General features: G+C 36.1%; 5 protein-coding genes across 7 annotated transcripts; 4 read left to right on the plus strand and 1 right to left on the minus strand.

Annotated features, from left to right (window-relative positions):
- The first annotated feature begins 4,778 nt into the window (after positions 1 to 4,778).
- LOC125209873 lies at positions 4,779 to 5,183 on the plus strand. The gene has a single exon (XM_048109450.1). It carries the CDS (start codon positions 4,779 to 4,781, stop codon positions 5,181 to 5,183), a length of 405 nt encoding a protein of 134 aa, XP_047965407.1.
- A 1,307-nt stretch (positions 5,184 to 6,490) lies between these two features.
- Positions 6,491 to 9,302, plus strand: LOC125214190 (zinc finger protein CONSTANS-LIKE 14-like). The gene is made up of 4 exons (XM_048115099.1): positions 6,491 to 7,447; positions 7,746 to 7,946; positions 8,647 to 8,873; positions 8,965 to 9,302. Exons 1-4 carry the CDS (start codon positions 6,701 to 6,703, stop codon positions 9,065 to 9,067), a joined length of 1,278 nt encoding a protein of 425 aa, XP_047971056.1. The 5' UTR covers positions 6,491 to 6,700; the 3' UTR covers positions 9,068 to 9,302.
- Positions 9,303 to 9,383: 81 nt separating this feature from the next.
- Positions 9,384 to 10,560, plus strand: LOC125214191. Of its 2 annotated transcripts, none has more exons than XM_048115100.1 (2): positions 9,384 to 9,522; positions 9,777 to 10,560. In XM_048115100.1, exons 1-2 carry the CDS (start codon positions 9,511 to 9,513, stop codon positions 10,458 to 10,460), a joined length of 696 nt encoding a protein of 231 aa, XP_047971057.1. In that variant the 5' UTR covers positions 9,384 to 9,510; the 3' UTR covers positions 10,461 to 10,560. The 2 variants fall into 2 exon arrangements, with proteins under 2 accessions (XP_047971057.1, XP_047971058.1); XM_048115101.1 differs by lacking the exon at positions 9,384 to 9,522 and adding an exon at positions 9,680 to 9,684.
- Positions 10,561 to 14,029: 3,469 nt separating this feature from the next.
- On the plus strand, positions 14,030 to 15,684 carry LOC125214449 (leucine-rich repeat protein 1-like). The gene is made up of 7 exons (XM_048115480.1): positions 14,030 to 14,212; positions 14,286 to 14,418; positions 14,500 to 14,571; positions 14,910 to 15,053; positions 15,129 to 15,200; positions 15,284 to 15,355; positions 15,436 to 15,684. The coding sequence occupies exons 1-7, from the start codon at positions 14,149 to 14,151 to the stop codon at positions 15,506 to 15,508; spliced, it is 630 nt and encodes a 209-aa protein (XP_047971437.1). The 5' UTR covers positions 14,030 to 14,148; the 3' UTR covers positions 15,509 to 15,684.
- Positions 15,685 to 15,781: 97 nt separating this feature from the next.
- Positions 15,782 to 21,638, minus strand: LOC125214448 (uncharacterized protein At2g33490). Of its 2 annotated transcripts, none has more exons than XM_048115479.1 (11): positions 21,332 to 21,638; positions 20,486 to 20,558; positions 20,120 to 20,194; positions 19,642 to 19,703; positions 19,497 to 19,565; positions 18,939 to 18,967; positions 18,615 to 18,822; positions 18,252 to 18,527; positions 18,008 to 18,061; positions 16,445 to 17,451; positions 15,782 to 16,023 (listed from the first exon to the last, which is right to left on the minus strand). In XM_048115479.1, exons 1-10 carry the CDS (start codon positions 21,440 to 21,442, stop codon positions 16,468 to 16,470), a joined length of 1,941 nt encoding a protein of 646 aa, XP_047971436.1. In that variant the 5' UTR covers positions 21,443 to 21,638; the 3' UTR covers positions 15,782 to 16,023; positions 16,445 to 16,467. The 2 variants fall into 2 exon arrangements, with proteins under 2 accessions (XP_047971436.1, XP_047971435.1); XM_048115478.1 differs by having other exon boundaries at positions 15,782 to 16,020; positions 21,332 to 21,637.
- Between the last annotated feature and the right edge of the window lie 2,010 nt (positions 21,639 to 23,648).

The following is a 23,648-nucleotide window of genomic DNA, read 5'->3' on the forward strand; positions in this document are numbered from 1 at the left end:
AATTTAATTTTATTCACTTTGACCCATTAATAATATTTTATCACTGCCTTTTTCAGTTTCACCTTTTCCACTATCTGGAAAAATATCTGTCCCTCTATCTAATATCGCTGTCAATAGCCACTTGTTACAACTATAATTTTTACACCACTTCATAAAATCTTCAATTTTATTTTAAACAGAATATTCTTTTTTAATAGAAATTGTTAACTTTAGTACTCCCTCCGTTTCAAGGTATTAGACCAATTTTCCTTTTTAGGATGTCCCAACATATTAGACTCATTTCATTTTTTAGCAAAAAACATCTATCTTATTTTATTCTCCACCTACTTTTTTCTCTCTTCTCTCCCCTACTTTTTCCCTCTCTCATACTTTACTCTCTCCACTTTAACTATTTAAATATCAATTCCTTAAATCATGTGCCAAAAGAAGCGAGTCTAATACTTTAGGACGAAGGGAGTATTTATCATGATGGGGAGAAGTGATCATTCAACTTTTAGAACTTGTTACAACTCTAGTATTTATAACCATAGTTTTTTTATAATGACGAGGAGAAGTTTTGGAAACCTATTTTGCAAGTTTGATGAAAAAAAGTTTTGAATGTCTGTGTTCTAAAAAATCTGAAAATGTTCAAAAGGTAGGTTGAATCTCAAATGTGAGATATATTGTGTTTTTGGTATGCTATGTCGCCTTCATTTTTCCATGTGGCTTCGGGATGAAGCACGTAAGGGTATTTCACACATGCTGAACTTACTGATCGTGTTGTAGTTAGCTGGTTATTTGATTTTTTTTATAAATAAAAGGCTCAACCCAAGAATAATGAATAAGAGTTCAACAATTTCCTAACGAAAGTCAGATGCTAAACCAAAAGGCAACAACACTCAAATCTCACGCCACAAATAACAAACCATCAATCAGCAAGGTTAAAAAATCTTTTTAACAAACTGAAGACAAGATAAACCATTTTAGTGAGATAAATAAAATATTAATTTTATAATAAAATATGTTAGTAGAGTGTTAGAATCACTTATTAAATAAAATAAAAAAATAAAAAATGAGACCTATAATGATGAATTGACGAATGGGATATTAGTTTGATTTGAACCAATGCAGGAACATATCACATTGCATTAAGATGTCAAAAACTATTAAATTATTAATTAGTTGAAATGGCCGCTTCATTTGGTTTGACATATTCATGCATGTCAAATCAAATATACTTAAAAATCCAATTACATTTTTTAGAAAAGAATAAACAAAATAAATCCAATTATCATTTTTTTAGACGATTAGAAAAGAATAAAATAAAATAAATAATTCATTGAATTTCACCACACCAAACATCGCTATACTCAAATTTAGGCAGCCATTATGTTATATGCTATGCATTTCAAACTTTAATTATGCAAAGTTGGGATCAATTCTTCTTATCACAATTTTGAGCTTCACCTTTTAATGTTGGCAACGACATTGTTATTATCCTTTTATCATTGACCACATCATTTTCCTTGAAAGAATAATTCAAAACCTCCATCTTCCTATTAAATCTAATAATTATAGAAATATATTTTGTACTCGTTAACTTTATGTCGTTGTGAGTGTTGACCTCTTTTCTGAAAATTATTATGAGAAATTACTAACACATGCAAAAAACATTTTATTACAAGAGTTTACGAACAAAAAATATGTGATTGATGAAATTATTGGAAAAGGCATATATGTATGGACCCCTATAAAGATTACATCAATTAGAGAAGATAATGTCTTATACTTATCCACAACAATTATTTGTTAGAAAAATTAATACTCCCGACTAATGGCATATATATTGAAAAGTCGATTTCTTTTGCAATCTTTCATTTTCGATCCAACAAAACCATCATATAAAGACATAAAATTGAAGACGTAATTATTTGTGATTTTTTTGAAAATATCCAAAATTTATATCTCAAAGAAAATGTTATTAAGCTGAGAACACGTTTGTCATGAGTTACATCTTAATATTTGGCTTTTATGTGACATTTTTATTTATATTCTTTAATTTTAGTTGAGATATTTTTGAAACGGTGGTGTAGTTTGAAAACATAAATTGCCGTATTTAACTAACTAAAATGTCCTTTATCTGTTTTTAGTTTGATCTTGATTCTTGCACTCCAAAATACTTATTTCATATATAGATAATGTTCAAGGGCACTTATGTAATTTAATTATTCTAATCTTTAATCAGTATAGAGTGTATAATTACTAATTAGTGTGGAGGAAGAGTACTACCTTTGATATTATTATGCACTATTTTTGTTTTTGGGAAATATGGACAAGAGTGAACTTTACGGACATGCTTTATTAAATTTTAAGTTATGTTGCCGGAACTTTGGATAAATCGTAACTGTGTTACATCAATTCGACTTAAGCTGTGAAATTTTGACATATTCCACGATTCCATAAAATTGCTTCAAGTTTTCTTTTCAACTAAAGAAGATCGGTGTTGACTCCCTGATATCGTCTATTTTCGTATTAGCCGTTGAAGCATTTGTTCTCTCCGTAGCTATCTGAATCATGAAATTCCCTACCTTTTCTACTGTCTTCGATCTCTCTGTTGTCGCTCGTGTGGTATGTGAGGAATTATGAGGTTTGTTTGTGCGGCCTATATATGTATTGTTATTTTTGTTAGATGTCCATTCTTCGGTTACTAAACTCTTGCCAGCTAATTTGATTTATGGCGACAGAAATATTGTAGACTCGGAGGTCGATTTATGTTTTTATTTTTATTTTTTATAGTATTCATAAATCGGAGTGGGGTCTAAATAGGTTAAAGGGTCAAAGGTTGATTTATCTAGTTTTCCAACTATACTCACGAATTAATGGTGTATATCAAAACTTTAGGCGTAAAACGTTTTTATTTGTTAGATGACGACATTATAACAATATTTGGTCTACAAATAACTCATATGGCCTATTGACAATATTAGCTAATCAAATTTTCGAGCATATAGTTGAGAGTATTCTATATGCTTTGAAGATCGATTCTATTTCAATAGAAATTTCAAAATAGGCAGCCACCAATAGTTAATGGACTTTAAAGCTATGCTAATTCTTCAATAAGATTGATCTGCTCTCATTGGTCCGGTCACTGTCTTCTCCTCTATTAAATACTACCAGCAGTACTCCCTCCGTCTCACTTTAGGAGTTTCAATTGTGTTCGGCATGAGTTTTAAAAAATTTAAAGGAAAGCTTGGTAAAAAAAAATAGTGGAATGTGTGTCCTATTTTTTTATATTGGTTTTATAATAAAATGTTAGTGAAAAAAGGTTAGTGAAATGTAGGTCATAATACCATTTATGGAAATATTCCAATCGAGACTCCTAAAGTGGGACACCAAAAAATGGTAAATCGGGACTCCTATAATGGGATGGAGGGAGTAACATCAATTTTATACTATCGATACTACAATATTAATTATATGAAATTAGTGCAAGTTGAATTAAATGTTAATCATGGTTTCTTTTTTCATGAAAACGATAACAATGAAATTCTCATTGCCACTATAATGTGTTTGCTTTAACAAGTACACAATCAAGTTTTATTTGGAGGTGATTAGTATGCACTATGCAATGAAATTAAAATGTTTATCAATATTTTAATTTTGTTTTTCATCATACATTCACACATGCATATAAGGTTCAAATATAAATTTATTTTTATTATAAGAAAATGCAATAATTTTATTACATTTTCAATTTTTAAGATCTATAGTGAATATTTATCTTCGTTCAACGAATGCAACACTAGGAACCGAATTCTTTAAAATGCAAAATATCATTCTATTTTATTTTTTGAGTGCATTCATCAATTTTATTGCAATTTAACTAATTGTTTCTACACATAATCTTCACATTAATTACAACTTTTATAGATTCCAAATGAAATGCTACTTCTATCTTGTCTTGTTTCAAGTGAATATATTCCTTTTTAGATCGTCCCATAATAATTGAGACATTTTCTTTCATAGTTAAAAGGAACACTTTTATTTCTCTCTTATTTTATCATTCTCCTATCTTTGTTTTTTAATTTGTTTTCACTCTTAAAAATATGGGTCTAAAAGAAATGCCTCACACATAATAAAACGGAGAGTATTAATTTTTTAAATTTCGAAGCTGATTACTATTTGTGACTGGATGGACGGAGAAAACGCTTAGAGCATCCACAATGGATGCCCGATCTCACACCCGATCGGCCGAGATCGGGCTCGGGCGTGATCGGGCATCCATTGCAGGCGTCGGGCACGCCCGAGCGCGACCGAGAGTTCGGTCGCGCCCCATCTCGCGCCCCATCCATCGGGCGTGCGATCGGGCGCCCATTGCAGGGTCGTGCCCGATCACGCGTTGGCCCGATCAACGCGTTTTTTATTTTTTTTTTCTTTTTCAATTCTATAAATATACCTTAATTTCACTCATTTTTCACACAACTCTCACACATCTCTCTCAACTCTCTCTCCATTGCAATATCTCTTTCACTCACTTTTCCAAAATGTTTCCCGGGGAAGATATTGGTCGGTCTATGGAACGCGCAATGTTTGCTTTCGGGAACCAGATTCTCGCCGGTATTCGTGCAATACAAGAGCAAGAGCAAGTCGAACAGCAGGCCCAAGAGCAGGTCCCGAGGCCCATTCACCGACGGACATCCGTCCGTCAAGAGCATGTCCTAGCTCATCAACGTTTGTTCGAGGACTACTTCGCCGAACATCCCCAGTGGGGCGCGCCGGTTTTTCGCTGACGGTTTAGGATGCGGCGAGAGCTGTTTCTCCAGATTGTTCACGCATTGGAGGCGCGCAACGAGTACTTCCAGTGGCGGGAAGATGCGGCCCACAGAAAGGGTCTATCCCCGCTGACGAAGTGCACGGTTGCGCTTCGTCAGTTGGCATACGACACCACGACGGACATGTTCGACGAGTATCTTCACGTCGGGGATACAACTGGCCGGGAGTGTTTGAAAAATTTTTGTGCGGCCGTTATTGACGCCTTCGGCGCCACATATTTGCGCAAGCCGAATGCCCAAGACTGTCAGGACCTGCTGCGGATGCACGATGCGGTGCACGACTTTCCTGGAATGTTAGGGAGTATTGATTGTATGCACTGGGAGTGGAAGAATGTCTGCAGCGTAGAGAGGCCAATTCACCAGTGCGTATAAGGGTACCCACCCGACGATGATCCTTGAAGCAATCGTTGACTACGGTCTTTGGATTTGGCATGCTCACTTTGGCGTGGCGGGGTCCAACAACGACATCAATGTGCTGAACTCGTCCAGTCTCTTCACCGAGCAATGCAATGGCAACGGTCCGGTTATCAGCTTCACCGCCAACGGAAGACAACATCATATGGGGTACTACTTAGCCGACGACATTTACCCGAGATGGCCAGTTTTCTTGAAGACGATCTCCTGCCCAACGGGTGCGAGGAGAGAGTTTTTTGTGTCAAAGCAGGAGGCTGCACGGAAGGACGTGGAGCGAGGATTCGGTGTGCTTCAAATGCGTTGGGGAATAGTGAAAGGCCCGGCTCGTTCCTGGTCATGTACGCGTGCATCATCTTGCACAACATGATTATTCACGATGAAGGTCGTGCAGCTAGCCAGTGGTCCGACGATGAAGCCGCTCCGAGCGCAGGTCATGCAACCCCGCCGGTCGTTCGAGGTTTACCCTATGGACTCAGCGAGAGATTACAAGTTCAGGAGAGCATGCGCAACCAACAAGCTCATCTTGATCTCATGAACGACATGATTGAAGAAGTTTGGACACGTAGTGGTCGTTGAAATTGTACCTCTTTATTGTAACTTTTTTTAGAAAAAATTAAGTAATTTATGTTTTTTCTAGTTCTTTAATTTAGAAGTCTAATTTTGCTATTTATAATTGGTGAACATAAAATAATTAAAATTAAAATTAAAATGAGAAATGGATAATAGATAGGGCATGCACTAGGGCTCCACCATTGCAGAAAAGTAGGGCATACTGACGTGGCAACCACTAGGGCTCTCACTAGGACATCCATTGTGGATGATCTTAATAAGGAACGGAGGGAGTAGCGAGCAAAAGACACGTGGCAAAGTACATTTTATTTCCTGGTGGACGGAAAAGCAGAATAGTGTCGGTAAAGAAAAAGGAAAAAGAAAAAAGATGCCCATGCCAGCTCAGCAAAAAGGTAAAGATATTTTACAAGTGGTCCCCACTCCATACTCCCGCAAAACTTAGATCGTAATACAAAATTACCGTTAATTAGGAGTAGCAATTAAATTTTATTTAGAGTATTTAAATTTTAATTAATTATCAGTTAGTATCAATGTTATTAAATTAATCGATCTGGTTTAAATATAAATACTCTTACTCCATTATTATTATTTTATTAGTATCATTATTTTATTCATCAAGTCCACTGTGTAGAGTGAATAATTAATTATATTAATTATACATATAAATAGCAGCTCCTTCTCCTTCATCTTCCTCCTCTTCTACCTGCAAATTTCTTCCACCAACACTCTCAATTTCTATAGCAAATCAAGCTACTTTTGCAAATCAACCGATTTCATCTATGTTCCTTCATTTTGCCTCCTTGTTTCGAGGTTTAGGCACAGATCTATTACTGCAAAATCCCCTCTAATCGATTGCGATTGCGATTGCGATTCGTCTTTTTTTTTTTTCTTCTGGAGAATTAGCGATGGTTTCGTGCGATTTCTGCGGCGAGCGGCAGGCGGTGCTGTACTGCCGCGCGGACAGCGCGAAGCTCTGCCTGTCGTGCGACCACCACGTGCACTGCGCGAACGCGCTCTCGAAGAAGCATCTCCGGAGCCAGATCTGCGACAACTGCGCGGCGGAGCCGGCGTCGTTCCGCTGCTCCACCGACGGGCTCGTGCTCTGCCAGGACTGCGACTGGGACGCGCACGGCAGCCGCCTCGTGGCGGCGGCGCACGATCGGTGCCCCGTCGACAGCTTCTCGGGAGTTCCGTCGGCGTTCGAGCTGGCGGCGGCCTGGGGGCTGGAGATTGAGGAGAAGAAGCCGGCGGAGTACGAGTGGGGAGGGCTGCTGGATGAGCTCATGGTGCCGAACGCTAGCTCGGTGATTTATTCCGACTGCGGCGGCGAATTGGTGAAGAAGAAGAGGAATCCGAGCTGCGGGAAGCAGAAGCAGGTCATTCTCAAGCAGCTGATTGAGCTTTTAGCGGACGGCGGTGGTGGTGGAGATGGGGAGGATGTAGGGCCGGGGACGCCGAGCGGCGGCGCGTGGCGGCAGGAGGGTTTTTGCGGACAGTTTGAAGAGCAACCACAACCGCAAGAGGAAAAGCAGCAGGAATTGGCGCAGGGCGGAGGGTTTACGTCGTTGCTAATGATGCAGACGCCGGCCAATCAGAAGGAGGAACGCAACATGCTGTGGAACACCACCGCCGCATGTGATCACAGCGCGCAGGTATTTTCCAGATCTGCTTTTATCTGTCTTTGTTTATCAGTGACGAGTTTGTTTTATTCTTATGCTTCTTTACCTTCTCCAATTAAATTGGAATTTGCTGAAATTTTTTCAGACTGTGATGGTATTTGATGCTCTGCTAAGTTGCATATTATGCCAATTAGACCTAGTTTTTGTAGGAAATCTATTAAATTTCATCAATGCTAATTGGAGAGGGAGAGGGTGGGTGTTGTTCAGAACATTGGTGCTAACTATCTTGCTGCACATGGATGTATCTAATTATCTGTGCTTGCTTCTCCAGATATGGGACTTCAATCTGGGACAATTGAGGGGCCATGAGGAGTCTAGCCCCGTTGAGCTAGAATTTGGCGGGAACAACATGTACACTATGAAAAGTTATGGAGAACTACTGAAAGAATCATCCCTGGCCAAGAGAAGAGGGATGGATGTCTCTGGAGTGAACTGTTCTATTGCCCAGGAAGATAATATAATCCCCTTTAACGTAAGCATTTTTACTCGATCAATCTTTCAGCTATTGTTGATGTCCATTGCTCATAAGCATTTGATGCTAATAAGTAGACAATGCAATGCTGCCTGTCCTGTCCATATAGTTTAGTTCTGAATGAGCGTGCCTTTTGACAATTAGCATCTTAGACTAGGATACATGGGTTTGAGTTTGGATCTTCTGATTTTATCAGTATTGTAGTACTTACGAGATAGAGCATGGTCTGTTTTCTAATTCAATCCTTGAACATTACAATAAGATGTGCTAGCATGTTGTTTATCCTGGTCATTGTAAGGTCATCTTGTTATGAGTTATATACTTTGACATAAGCAAATAGTGAAGATAAGAACTATGCAAAATCTGGATGTGACTGCCAAATCCTAGTTTCTTCGAGTCGTGGTCTTTGATATGCTTGCTAGTGGCCGAAAAATGTTAATACATGCCATTTTTCCTGTTTCCCTTTGACAAACTGGTGCTAACTATGCATCCTGGTTTGCTACGAATTGACATCAGTATAGCAAAACTGCAAAAGTATCAGTAAACTCTTATTCTGCTCCATCTTCCTTTTTATTTGCTAATATTGTGATGGGATCTTGAAAAAGTGGTGGAATTCGCAGAAATAAAATCATCTTACATTCCTATATTCTTTCTGCTTAATTTTAAAAAATTTAAAGTTCTGTATTGTTGTCAAATGCAGAGTGCCACCGATAACCAGACGCCAAGCCAGGGGCCTGCTACATCAGAGAGCAATAATGTACCTGCATCAAGGCCCGAATCCGGTTCCATGGATATTCAGTTCATGAGTCAGTCTATTCGAATGACAAATGAAAGTGCGGCTGCCATGTCAAAGAGTGACATCGAGCTTCTGGCAAAGAATAGAGGCAATGCTATGCAACGATACAAGGAAAAGAAGAAAACAAGGAGGTATAGCTACTTCCTCTCATTCTTTTCACCACAAAGAAAATATTCAAATCTTAGGAATTTCATTCTGATATATTACGACATTCATGTGCAGATACGACAAGCATATAAGATATGAATCAAGAAAAGCAAGAGCTGATACTAGGAAGCGAGTGAAGGGCCGATTCGTCAAAGCTCAAGAAGCACCAGCTGGATGAGTAGTGTTCATAGTTGACATCTAATTTTGTCTGTATGTATGTACGTAGGTGCTGCTTAAGATTATATGTATAATCACCTAGCCATCGTGCCGCTCTTCCAAACAAGTTGTTTGTTTTTTTTGCTGTTTTCATAATTTTATCGTGTCGGATTAGGTTGCGATAATAGAGCTAGTGTCAGTCCCAGTTATGGGCATGAGTATGAATATGAATATGATGATTCTTGTTTTGGAGCCAACTTAGTTCCAATTTCATCAGACATGTTGTAGTCTCCAACAATCACCCTACATATATTGTAGCTTGAAATTGTATATCTCTCTCCATTTATTTTGTTAGGTTTGAAGCTTTCTCCTGTAACTATCTTCTCTGTCAATGGTGAATTTTCCCCAGCTTCATTAATGTAGATGCAAGAAACTCATTTCTGCATTTAGGCGAACGGTGCCGACATGGGTTTGGAGGTAAGAATTGAATATGCATGATGGTGTATTTAATTTGACATGAAATCTGTTTGAAACTTAAAAACTTAGTCATCAAGGCATTCAACAAACTGCTATAAATGAGGCCCCCCATAAGTATCTTGAGAAGCTTTCCTTTTCCCAGAGGTGGGACTTGGGAAACTTGTGACCCCTCTCTCTCTCTCTCTCTCCTCTCTTCATGTGACTGCTTTTAAAGGCATTTGATGATCTATTTCTGATCCATCATTCATTTTCAGGTAGAGGAGAGGATGAAGGAGATGCCATTGCATCTTGTCAACAACTTTATTGGAGTGAAGATGAAGAAAGGGTTGATAAACTTGTGCAATGGAGAGAGCTCCACCTCTGTTCTCGACTCCCGATCGGCTTGCTTGGCCGAGGGAGAAAGAGAAAGAGAAAGAGAAAGAGAGAGAGGGAGAGGGAGAGAAAGGCAGCCAACTTTGGAGGAGATGATTCTGCAGTTGGAGATGGAGGAGAAGATGAGCAGGAGGAGCAAGGTAGAAGCGCACAGGATGTCGTGTGTGAGCAGCTGCGACATTCTTAGAAGCGCGAGGAAGGCGCTGGATCAGTATCCGCGATTCTCTCTGGACGGGAAGGACGCCATGTACAGGTCGTCCTTCACGGGGGAGATGGAGGCGGAGAAGAGGCGCAGGCGGCTGCCAGCGGTGGTGGGAGGGGAGAGCGTTATCTGGTGCAAACCCGGGGTGGTGGGAAGGCTCATGGGTCTGGACGCCATGCCGGTCCCCTTGAACACGAACTATAGGAGGGAGAGGCTGAGCGCCATCATGAGGCAGCAGAAGGAGGCGGAGGCCGAGCGGCGGTGGCGGCGGAGAGGGGTGGTGGAGTCTTGCTCCAGAGCTGGATATTGTGTTGTCAAACCAAATAGTGAAGGATTGCTTCATCACAAGAGATGGAAAGGATAGTGGTGTTGTTTCATTCGTAATTTTATATCATGCTAACTCAATTCAATAACTAGAGGATGAAATCCAACTTAGTTATTAAGACGTTTCTCTTTTAGTTAGATATCCTATGTTCAAATTTTCTTCTTTGAAATATCCGGTACTTAAATAATTATTGAATTTTTTTAAATATTGAGAGTTAATTTATTAAGTAATACTATGACCAAAATTAGTTTTCCGTCGAGACTTTGTTTCCAAATTTCGCAATATATTATTTAGAAATTTAATTATTTATTACAAAATTAATTATTATAATAATTAAAAAAAAAAGTTCAAAGATAATTTGTTAAGAAGAAAGGTTCCCATTGGTAATCGTTTTTTAACAATTTTGTAGGTATGGTTGGATGGTACTAATGCATTTTTGTTTATTTTATATATATGTATTGAATCAACGCATTGGGCATTTCCAACTAATTAGTAAATGAGTTATTAAAGTCACACAAAATTAGGTAATATTCTCATTGTTTTTATCGGCTACCAACGAAAGTGCATACTAACCTTTCACAATATTCCACTTGATATCCCCTATTTAAAATTAGACTCTATTTTTCATTTAATTTTTTAGTAAAATATAATTATATGCTAAATTAATTATACAAAATCCAGGAAATGACTTTTTTTTAAATTTTTTTTTATAAAAACTAATTCTTTTTAGTAAGTTGGGCTTTACAATATGTAGAAGATTCCCAATTTTGGGCTGGTTTGGGCTCATTTGTAAAAGATACCGGGCATTTTTTTCCTCATTCAATCAAGTAATCCACTAACTAAATAAAATAGGGGTGAATCAAATATTCTGTATAGTAGAATTATATCAAATTGAAATCTGCAATTCGATTCAGATTTTTTGAAAATTTTATGACTATATCTAATGCACGCCAAATCAACGATAAATTCAGTTTGTGGCTATAAATAAGAGACCACTATTTAACTTATTCGATGACTATATAATGCTTATTAATGTTATAATGATTAGTATTTTATAATTATATCATGGTATGTGTGTAACACATAATGATTTGTCAAACACATGATAAAGGGAGACACAATCAAATGGAAGAGGATAAATAATATGTCAAAGTAGAGTTTTGGAAGGGCGGGAAACAGTATTTGAACAGTGTGGGTAGAATGCTATTGCTAAGTTCAATCATCCATTGTTGGAATTTCACCCTTAAATAAAGTAGACTTTTGACTCAATTCCAACTATCACTTTTAACATTGACACTTTATGTAATGCAACATATATAAATGATATATCTGCCTCCCTAAAAGAATGTAATTGATCTCTACTTTATATAAAGACATATATGTTGTGATTAAGTATCACTTTTTATGTTAGTTGAAGATAGGTTGTATCTTGTATGTAATGGTATAACACCCTTCTTTTTTATCTGTTAATTTCAACTATTCAATATTATTAATGTGTGTGTGATTTTAAAAAAACAAATCAAGGTCCTAATACAATGGCAGATTTAATGAGCCGATTGTCTCCGGACCACCTTCGAGAAAGCCTAATTTTCTCTTAGAATTGTCCAAAAGCACTATGTACATAAGCCTCCTGATTCGTAGATTTTTTAAAATCTTTTTAAGGCCTAATTTTTCTGTAGGGTCATCCAGAAACACTATATATGCCTTCTAATTTGCTATTTTTTTTAAGGTGTTGTTTTAGAATTTGTATTCTTTCAATGTATTGTGAAGTTCTAATTTATATGGTTCATATGTATTGTTACAAAGAACAAGAGAAACTAATATTGGGTTGTTGAGTGGTTGAATTAGACCTTTTTTGCATCTAGAATGATTACTCAAAAGCAAATTGGTCAATATGCATAGATAGTCCAGTCACTTTTAAGAAATATATCATGATTTGTCATATGTGGATTCGATCTTAACCCCACTTATTTATTTACATGCACATGCACCATAAACATTTCTTTTATGTGTATGACTGTATGTGTTATACATTTTTTATATAAAAGAAAAGACTCAAATTAACAATGACAGTGAACATGAGTACAAGACCATCAATAAAAATTTATTACTACAAAAATAAAAACCCTAAACAATAATAAAAGCAAAAATTCAATTTCCTACAAATCCTGAGCTCGATAAAGTCAGAAGCACTCATCCAATTTTTTGGATTTTCTTAAAGCAATTTAATTACTTTAGATGAGATAGTAAAGTGGGGACTAAATAGTAAATCCAAACATTTCCCATATAAGAGTAGTATTAAATACTCCCTATTTAACAAAAGTTCAAATTACTTGGTCTCTCACGTAGTTATAGAATTCAATTAGATCCCTAGTTGTATGAATTTAATGTACTAACATGTTTTCCATTATTGATTACTATTGTGATTTATGAACAAAAAAAAGGATGAATGGATGTGTTAGAGTGTGTGAATGTATGTCGATTTATACTTTTATAAAATAATATTTAAAAAAACAAAACAAATTAGTAATACAAAATTTTCATAGTTAAATAAATAAGTCTATATAATTAAATGCTTATGTCAAGCTATTGAATCTTAAAATGAAATCCAACTTGTGCAGATATGGAACTGACACAATTCAAGTTGGAGACATCAAAACAATAATAAAAAAAACAACTATTACAAAACAAACAAGTACAACCAACCTTACCAGTATCATGACTATCAAACTTATTAAGTTTTAAGTTTATAAAAAAAATTCTCACTTGGAAGTTAAAGGGAAAAAAATTGAATTCAACTTTAATTATTATGAAATTCATATATGTGTACATGTTGCTAAGGAATCACAACATTATTTTATTTGAATCTCAGTCCAGTATTTATGAATAAAAACTAAATCTTTTTTCTAAAAAAGAACAAACACGCTCCTTAAAATAATGAAGAAAAAGAAAATTTGTGTTGTGATCAACAACCTACATGATTCATACATACTTAAATTTTGCAAGATTTTGCACCCTAAATTTGGTAAGCAGTTAGCCATACTTTTACTTATATACCAAAAACGTAAAATGATCATATGTTCAGGACCAATTTTGGCATTTATTCATATTAAAACTATGCAGTTTTGCATGAAAAATGGTAAAAAATAAAAATAAAAAATCTTAGATAGGCAAAAATAAAGATAGGAAACTGCCAAAGCACTGCTGTGATTCCTTTTCTTTCGTTATTTTTCACTATATGGTAAAAGCAAAAGAAATTCACACTTAAATAAAGCCTGCTTCTTTGGAAACAGATCCTTTTGTATACCTCAACCACTTGCTCCTCCACAATTAAAAAAGGGTCCAATTGTTTTGCCCAAATTGGGAAAAATGAGAATATGCACAATCTTGAATTGGTAAATAAATAGCCATCTGTTGAGATTTTTGAGGCCACCAGTAATAATTTAAAAAAAAAAAAAAAAAAAAAGAAAAAAAAAAAAACTGAAAGCACACACACTTTAGTGATACACAGCCCCACAGTCACAGTGAAAAAACATATACTGTGTGTTGTTGGCTTCAAGAATTGACTAATCCTTTTTAATGGCTCTATAAATTCCCCAACATGGATTAGGATTCCTTGCCTATATATTCCTTTCTTTCTTCCCAACACAAAAATATAATAGTGATACACACACACACACTAGTTCACACCAATCTTTTTCCAAGAATTCAAGAATTGGAGCTGCACATGGCTCTGAGGATTCCACTCCATCTGTTTCTCCTGATAGTGCCCATATATGCAAATTTAGAAGGTAAAGATTCAATCTTTATGCAACAAATGTGAATTTGGTTGATGATTTTGATGTTTATTTCTGTTGGGATTAGGGGATGCTCTTTATGCATTGAGGAGGGCTGTGAATGACCCAGAAAATGTGTTGCAAAGCTGGGATCCTACCTTGGTGGACCCCTGCACTTGGTTTCATGTCACTTGTGATGCTCAAAATAGAGTTACTAGGCTGTAAGTACACCCTCTCTAGTCATGGGAGTTTTAATTTCAAGAAAAAGTTTTGATCTTTGAGCTTAATTTGGTAATTGGCAGTGATCTTGGAAATGCAAAGCTGTCAGGGAAGCTTGTGCCTGAGTTGGGGAAGCTGGAGAGGCTCCAGTATCTGTGAGTGTAGAATTCTTGAATTCATTCTTGAAAATAAAATTGAAGCATGTATAGTTTTTGGAATTTGTTTGTTCTGGTTCTTAATTAGACCCTTGAATTATTTTGTACTAAGGGCTATTAATTATGATTAGAAAGATCATTTAGATATTAACAAGAAGAGCTAATTCATCAGATTAGTACAATTAACATGTTTAAGATAAGATATAAGAGGGTTTGGAAAATGGCCCCCCAATGCAACATTAATGGATGCAGTGTAATGTTATTATCTGATAGGTATGAGGTCAAGTTTAGCATTGATGAAGCATTCATTTGATGGGAGTTTTGGTTGGTGGTTGTAGGGAACTCTACATGAACAAGTTGATGGGGCTGATTCCAGCTGAAGTGGGACGGTTGAGGAGTCTCGTGAGCCTCGATTTGTATAACAATAACCTCACTGGCTCCATCCCTCCTTCGCTGTCCAATCTTTCCAATCTCAAGTTCTTGTGAGTTTCATCAGTCCATTTGCTATTTGCATCCTAGTTATTGTTTCTAACGTTGTGAAACACCGATGTGTTTAGGCGACTAAACGGTAATAGACTGAGCGGGAGGATACCGAGGGAGCTCACCAAGCTTGGAAACCTCAAGATTCTGTAAGGGGCAACTTTTAAAGCTGTTAAAGACGCAATGTCTCTACTTTTACATGGATTCTGAGCTGGTTTCCTTCTTTCTGCAGCGACGTGTCGAATAATGATTTGTGTGGTACTATTCCCACATCTGGCTCATTCTCAAAACTCACAGAAGAAAGGTACTGATGCTGCATTTTTCATGTTTTGAGTGAAACAATCTGTGTGTTTGTGTTTCACTAATTCTACATTTTTCTTGCAGTTTTATGAACAACTCGAGATTAGAAGGGCCTGAGCTGATGGGGTTCGTGAAATACGACGTCGGAGGGTGCTAAGGCATCTGTATAATTATTTGATAGGACTTTGAAAATGTCATTCTAGTTTCTAAATAGTAGTAAAGAGGGCCTTGAATTGTCAAGTTTGATTTTCATGAGACCACTTCTTTACTTGGAGGATGCAGTTTAGGAATCTTGTAGATTCTATAAATATATCATCTCATGAATTATGTTCAGTTTGATGAATAATAAATCTGATGGATAAACAAATACTGCTTACTGATGAACATTTTAAAATAAAGTTGAAACCCAGAAGAAACTGCATTTCTTGTGTACGAGGAAAACTAGCTCCATTCATTTCAAAATTTGTTACTCCTCATTCATTATGTTAAGTTCTGCCCGTCTAGGCAACGGCAACGGCAACGACAAGTTAGCAGTTTAGACAAAATTTGTGGTACTTTTTACATGACTAGCAAAATTTCAAGGACTAAGAAGAAAGCTATTCACATGGTCTGTTAGCGGATGAACGCTGCAGCTATCCTCAGTCTCGGGGTGCATGCTCTTCAAGTTACCTGCTGACATTCAAAATCAAGAATCATGATAAGAAACTAATATTTCGAGGATCGGAAACTTTGCATTTTTCATACATAAGCTGATGCTATGAAACAAGACTTGTTGTGCCGGTTTGGCAGCCAGCAAATCTCATTTCATACTTGAGTTTCGCAAAATATATAATTCTCTGCATTCGACGATATGTTTGATATGAAAAATGGGACCATGATTCGCGATGGAAAGTAGTGAACACAAGAGCATGCACCAGAGGATATATTGTAACTAAATGACATATTATGTGGCAATTGTATTCAAGGGCACGTTCGATATGTGTCTATGGGTCGAAATCGATGTAAATAGCAAATTGCAGAACAAGATCAAAATGGCAATATACAATTACTTTAAAGATGCATGACGTAGCTGAGATGCTAATTTTACAATTACCTTTTATGTGACTTGCTGGCTAATCACCTAGATGCTGGTTGGGTATTTGGAAAGGAAACTGATGCTGGGGGAGGTGAAGTAATATCTTCTTTCATCTTCGATTGAGACCCTTCTATAGGAGAACGCAAGGCTGATTCTAATGAACCTCCAACCGGAATTGAGTAGCTGCGTGATAATCCCTGGGGTGGGGTTGGGAGTTTGGATGCTGCTATGGACGATGTTGACACGCGAGAGGCAGACAGCTCATTTCTTTTCGATATTAAGGGGCCCGAATGAGCAAAGCGATTGGGGTGCCTTGTATCAGCCATATGGGCTGGTGGTCGAGGAAGCTCATGAAGTTCACTTATTTTAGGTGATGAGACAAAAGTAGATGGAAGATGTGAAGATGGTTTTGGGTTTGATGTTGGCCGAGGCATTGGGGTGCGCAATAAAGATCCAGAAAAAGAGGGAGGGAAGGCCGATGAGACAATGGGACCACTGGCTGTTAACTTTGGCTTACTTGGCCATGGCTTTCCAAATATTGGGCCAGAGAAAGCTTGTCTTTTAGCTTTCTTAGCATTGGACGCCAAATTTGGATCAAGTTGAGTGAACGAACGGCCTTCTGATAATGGAGGGGGCAAGACACTGGCTTTCATGGTGGTGTTACTCTCTTTGAGTACTGACTGAGTGTCTAAGATGATGGGTCCGGACAATTTATCATTTGCCCCAAAACTTTCATACTTGTTCTGATAGAGGGGAGATGAATGCCGAAGGTTGGAATCTGCTAGTCTTGTTTGAGGAGCTTCACTAAATAAATTCCCAGATCTTGGAGTTTTTGTCTCGTCTGGAGTGGGTAGTGCATAAGAAATGAACTTACGTGATGGTGAAGGTCCCATCTGAGCCATTCGCTCAGCTGAATCAACTTTTCTTGGAAAGAGAGGTGCGGATTTGCTGACTGCTCCTGTCCCTCTTTGGAGGAGAGGTGCGGAAAGTGAGTAAACATTTTGGCGATGACCTTGTGAGATCTCCTGCAATTATCAGCAGAACTACATCATCTAGGGTTGTTGATAAAAGTAATGAAGACCTTACATTCTAAATGGATACAGAAAATGAACACGCAACAAACTACATTCATATCCACAGTCATGAACTTTAGACAGTCGTTCTTTGACCCAAACAAGTAGATCCAGAAGTTCAGTTAACAATTCATCAGGACTAAATCAATAGATACCCTTATAGTTATAAACAGTAACCAAAAAATTGCATGAACCCTAGCATGATTTCTTCAGCTTATGCGTTCAGATTATTTTAATTATACAAGGGGTTAATCACAAACTTGAACATGCTTTATTTAGTTTTCACTTATACATCCAGACATTAATCAAATTTCATTACAATTTACAAAGCAACTTAACAAAGATAAATATTGAAAGAGTAAAAGAAAACGAGAGAACTTGAAGAATCAAATGCATAAAAGTGCCACATGTGATTTCAAGTATTATTCACACAAAGTATCCCGCCACCAGTCAGTCAAATAGGAGGCAAGCTACACCATTAGCATTAGCACAGGACAAGAATCCTTACCTTTGCGGGGCCCAATTTCCAGTCAGGAGAGAACGTCACATCAGACTTATCCACCTGCAGAAGGTAAAGTCATTGAGTATGTGAGTAACATACAAAGCTATATTAGCTTAATTATGAATAATTCTCTTTAGACAAGCAAACAAGTACAACAAGGGCCAAGGCAATGTTATAATAACCATTTTAAAATTCTTTTCTTTTGAGTTTTGACTAATAGAATATTATTTCACAGCAGTAGATGTATTACCTCCATTGAGTTTTCTAATGCATGGACTTCTTGCTGTTGAACATTTTGTCCATAATTAAAACTCAATTCCGTGTCATGCATTTCAGAACCATCTTCAGTATCATCATCCTCATCACTTTCGTCGCCATCATCATCATCGCTGTCGTCATTAAGAATTTCACGTCCATCATCTTGGATTCCGCTAAAATGGTAATCAATATGTAGCTGCTCAGCAAGTAAACTGACATGTGGCTCAATTGCCTCCAAAGATCTTGCTGCCCTCTTGAAGAAGTATAACTGTTGTGACAGTGAAGGCTCGCTCAAAAATAAGCTTATGGTAGGGAATCAGAAATATTGAACTTACAATGCAGTAAAGAGAACAACCTGTGCAGCATGATGCCGAGATGCCTGTGTTAGAAAACTACGGGATTGCCCTTGTTTTAGGGATTTCATGCGAAAGACAAAAACATTTGCCTCCTCGTCATATTCATCATGGGCTTCTTTAAGCTGAGGAGAATGAAAATGTTCGCTTTTACTGTTCCTTAACCTTACTTTTTCTTTTTGTTTGTTCAGCAAATCATCATATAGTTCTCTGCAAAGTAATGTTTCACAGTAAAAGAAGAATAGATCAAATGGTGTAATCTTGGACAAAAGACTGAACAAGTGAAACTCTGAAGCAGATCAAACAAAGAAAGAAGTTCGTTTGACCTTTTTTCATCACATCGCTTTTTCATCTCCTGCACAAAAGGGAAACAGAACCAAGATAAACAGCTGTAGGCATGAATTTCAGGCCAAAAAAAAAAAATGAGCATATCGACTGGCTATTAAGTATTAAGCCTAGATGCTATGGATTACCACAGTACATAATCTAGATAGATAAACACTGCTGGTCACCAAACTCAGTCACAAACAGTATGCAGCTAAATACATCCAGGAAGGCATGCATGGCAGATAAAGAGATATTGCTTAACTAAGTATTAATAGCATGCCACTAGCAATATAGGGGATGGATCCAAGGAAAGCATGATTCAGGCTATCTAAAAGAAAAGTATGTCCATTTTCAAAGCACAATGTCCAGGGATTCATCAATGCCCTATTTCAATAATCAATATATACTCCAAGAATCCAAGATTATACTATAGGGAATCGGACTAAAAAATTCTGAACCAATACAATGAACGGAGCAGCTATTTATGCACAATTTTAAGAGGAAAGTAACTATTAAGAGGGGGACCAGAAACAAGGAAAGACTAGAAACGGGCATACCTCTACTATCCGAAGCTCATTTAGAAGAGACTCTGACGGGATTGTGATTGTCTGAAATATATGTGACCTCTGAAATGCAGGACAAAAATATTAGTTGAAAGGCTTAACATATGTTAGAACTAATGTATAGGTTAATTAAACTTACATAACCATCAATAAGCTTCTGAAGTTCAAACTGTACTTTTCCTAGCATTAATAATACCTTCCCTGTAAATAAAATGCTATCGATTATTTTGAGGAAATTAAGTGCAAATAATAAAGATTATTAAAAACAGCAGTGAGAAAGAAATCTAACAGATCCGCTAGCAGCGCACTGGATGAAACTAGTTTAGTAGATGAGTAGAATGATACAAAGTTGGCAATCTAATAAGGTGTGCTATATTTCCTTAAGACAAAACTAAATTAGTTAATAGAAATTTAGTGATACTCCTAATATGTGAGAGACTTTGTATTCACTAATTTACCTAGAAAAAAATTGGAACAATTTGAACCAGGTCTATGGACATATAAATATGAAATAGATATTAGTTTTCTTTCAGGAGTACCCACATATACACAACTTATAGTACAACCATAGTATAATACATTGACCAAAAATTATCTTCAATGTTAGAAAAGCTTACCACTTTCTTCATCATCATTCAGGGCTGTTTTTTCAAGAAGACAATCACCCATCTCCCTTAATGATTCTGAAAATTCTGAAAGTATGGGGAGTTTATAAAAATAAGATTTCAAAATGCTTATATAAATTATAAAAGGTGAAAGAATACCGAAAATCAAAAGGAGACCAAATCATTCAAAGTTTATCACATTAAACATTCAACTTGGTAGCATGAGCTACCAAGTTGCATTAGATACGAACAGTGATAGAAATTGTTAATAAAGCATACATTTCAAAATCAAAGACTAATGGATGATAATCAAATTCATAAAATGTCAATGTGCAGCATCTAGAATACAAAGAGCTCTTTTTCCAATCATTGAGATACCATATACACTGTTTGCAGTTGCGGCTGCAGCAGACAGTAGCCTATCGTAGCAGTCTCTCATATCAATCATGTCCTGGTAAACACATAAAAATTTTCATATCAAATATAGGAATCCTGTGAGCAAAATAACCACAAGCAAATAGAATGCACCCAACAGAAAATTTTCTGGGATGGACACAAAAAGAATACCCACCAATGAATTAAGGCACTGGTTTTCATCACAAGTGATAAACCACCAATGTAACTAAGCACATGTGATGGTTCATCAGCTACAGTTTTCTCCTAAATCAATCAATTACGGAAATGCCACTGATAATCTACTGTTTTGTTTATTCATTCAGTCTTTCCCCAAATACTAATCTAGTAAAGGAAAATCAGTTATTAACTATGTACATAGCGGAATTCTTTTAATATCTCTATCTATTCTATTAAATCAAAAGCCAATTCAAATCAATATATTTCCATTTTAAAAAAAGCTGGCATCAGCTTCCTTCTTCATCCATCTATTGAAACCATTCACATACCTCAAAACACATTCAACATATCTCAGTACAGCTCAAAACACATTCAACAACAATCATACTTCAGTTGCGGATATTAACTTGTGATTCCAAATTAATGAGCACACAACATGCTAGGACTACTACTTTATTAGATCGTTGACCGGTCAAAGTTCGATCCATCTAGTTCGGATTTTCGGAATGCTATGCCAAGCAAAAACAGTCGTAAACAACAAAATTCTCCGACGCCGGGAAATAAATCTCGCAAATTCACATCCACCGCAAATTTCCACCAAATAATGCACATCAATCCAGAAACGGAAAGACGCGTGTAGCACAAAAGTACCTGCGTAGCTCGAGCGTGCTCATCTAGAGACACGGATTGGTTCTGCTTCTGCGCTCTTCTATCGTGCCTATGCGAAGCGAATTTTTGCAATTTCTTCAGCGATGTCTTCATTTCGTTCTAATTTTTTCCTAAAAATGAGTGCAATCAATGAAGCTTTCGATCAGGAGAAAGTGACGGGGTGGAATTGGTAAGTGATGATGAAACCCTAGATCGAATTGAAGGTGTGGAATGTGGAAAGGAGCGAGAAGGCAGTCGCCATTTTTGGTTACGTCAAAGCTAGTATTGTAAGATCGAGGAACACTCGGAAGTTCTATTTTTAATTCTATTTCCTTTTTTAAGGTTTTTCAATTTTTAAGTTTTCATTTTTAATTTAATTTCAGATGGAATTTTTAGTGGAATCATCCATATTTGATTTTTTGTAATTCTATTTGTAGTCATTTTCATCCACTCCTTAATGAAATGCACCTCACCTTTTTAATCATTTTGGTAATTCGTGAACATCCAAAATCCCATTTCTTATTATCTCTTTAAGTATTACATAATAATTTCTTATTGCATGTATTTGTTGTATCTTTATATTGAATTAAAATATATAATAATTATATAATTAAAAATAGTATAAAATTGTTCTTCCTTGCCCTACTCTACACCGATAGTTATAATAATGTATGACATGAGTTTTAATAGAAAGTTAGTCAATGTATGAAATAATAAACAAAGTAATTAAGATATGCATTGTTGGAAATAAATTTACTATAGTACTATAAAAGATGATATCATTTTATTAAAATAAAAATAAATACTCTATATAATAAAAATATAAAACCACAAAAACAATTACTTCACCATTTTATACATTATGTCTTTGTTAGCCTCCTCAGGGCGTAGTTCAAGCGTCTATTGACCGGGCTGTGGATGGAGCTGTCGTCGTTGTACTTCTCAAGCGTCACCTTTATTTTAATCAAATGGCGCATTCGTGCATACTCAGCTCGAAGCTTACGTTTTCGCCCCTACCCCGTTGACCAGGAGTCGTCAACTCTCTCTCAAGTTTTGACAAACTTGAAATATTTTTCAGTTATCTTCCTAATAGACGAAGATCATGAATTTGATTATATCTTTATTTATATCAACATTGTTTGTCCCACTTGCATATTCTTTCTCTTAGTTATTTGTATAAAATTCTAAATGTAACTATAATTTCTTAAACGCATGAGTAGTAGGACGCTTTTTGAGTATGCCGAGTTCTACTTTTCAATGCTTATCTTCTATTTATTGATTACCAACGAATGTATCTTTGATCGTATTGGCTTACTAGACTTCAAAATATTTACAATTACTATAGTACAAGAAACAAATTGCAAATAAACCTTTGCAGAATTGTTTTTTACAAACTTCAAAATATTTACAATTGCAATACTACAAGAAACAAAATGCAAACAACCTTTGCAAAATTGTTTTTTTCAAACTTTATAAATAAAGCACTATCATGTACGCTTGACTGAAGGTTTAAATAATGACTGAAAATAATAGGCTAGATCTTCAAATGCATCTGAAAGATATCATTATTTTTTAATGCTAGTACTATTTTGAATTGTTGACTTTGATCAATTATTACTCTATAATAACTTAACACCCAGGAGTAAAATAATGTGGAAATGACTTACTTCATTATATGGCCTCGTATGTTGACTGAAATGCAATAATATTTGGCGCTTAAAATATTTACAGAAACACATATTGTTTCTCCAAAAAAATTGCAACCCTAATTATTTTAATATTTTTAAAATTGTTAAGGAATGGGATTGCTCATGCGATTTAATTTGAGATCATATATATTTTTTGAACTTTAATTTAAACCCAAATCCTTCCCTGTAAAGTTTATTCAAGCTGAATGAGGTTGTGATATTATATAGTACTACAAAAATTAGACCAATTCATCATCGATACAAAAATATACTAACAAAATTCAGTGAAAGAGGTATCATTTAATTGTATTTCCATTATATATAAAAATAAAATCCATCATCGATACAATTAAACAAATTCCTGAAAAACTTTGAATATTTTTTATAGTCTGGCCGAACATTATTAATCACGCCTAATTTCGTTAATCGCGTTAGATGTTCAGCAATCTCGTTGAACTTTAATAGTATTAACTGTGTTCATATGTGCTTTGCAATTTTATTGAGCTGTATTAAATAATCATGCCTATTTATTTTGTTTCTAGTTTGAGTGAAACTAGTAATATTATTTACTCATATTTTTAATTGCAATCGCATGAGACATTCAGGAAGGTAATGAGCAATTAGTGTAAATT

The sequence above is a fragment of the Salvia hispanica genome, chromosome 3, assembly GCF_023119035.1.
Source record: "Salvia hispanica cultivar TCC Black 2014 chromosome 3, UniMelb_Shisp_WGS_1.0, whole genome shotgun sequence".
Taxonomy (NCBI): Eukaryota; Viridiplantae; Streptophyta; class Magnoliopsida; order Lamiales; family Lamiaceae; genus Salvia; species Salvia hispanica.

Coding starts and splice junctions, on each gene's coding strand:
- LOC125209873 (XM_048109450.1), top strand. CDS start 4,779: ATGCGGCGAGAGCTGTTTCTCCAGATTGTTCACGCATTGGAGGCGCGC.
- LOC125214449 (XM_048115480.1), top strand. CDS start 14,149: ATGGCTCTGAGGATTCCACTCCATCTGTTTCTCCTGATAGTGCCCATA. Junction 14,419..14,499: donor CAAAATAGAGTTACTAGGCT/GTAAGTACACCC, acceptor GGTAATTGGCAG/TGATCTTGGAAATGCAAAGC. Junction 14,572..14,909: donor CTGGAGAGGCTCCAGTATCT/GTGAGTGTAGAA, acceptor TGGTGGTTGTAG/GGAACTCTACATGAACAAGT.
- LOC125214448 (XM_048115479.1), bottom strand. CDS start 21,442: ATGAAGACATCGCTGAAGAAATTGCAAAAATTCGCTTCGCATAGGCAC. Junction 19,704..20,119: donor GAATGATGATGAAGAAAGTG/GTAAGCTTTTCT, acceptor TTTTATTTACAG/GGAAGGTATTATTAATGCTA. Junction 18,823..18,938: donor AAGCGATGTGATGAAAAAAG/GTCAAACGAACT, acceptor ATTACTTTGCAG/AGAACTATATGATGATTTGC.
- LOC125214190 (XM_048115099.1), top strand. CDS start 6,701: ATGGTTTCGTGCGATTTCTGCGGCGAGCGGCAGGCGGTGCTGTACTGC. Junction 7,448..7,745: donor CATGTGATCACAGCGCGCAG/GTATTTTCCAGA, acceptor TTGCTTCTCCAG/ATATGGGACTTCAATCTGGG. Junction 8,874..8,964: donor GAAAAGAAGAAAACAAGGAG/GTATAGCTACTT, acceptor ATTCATGTGCAG/ATACGACAAGCATATAAGAT.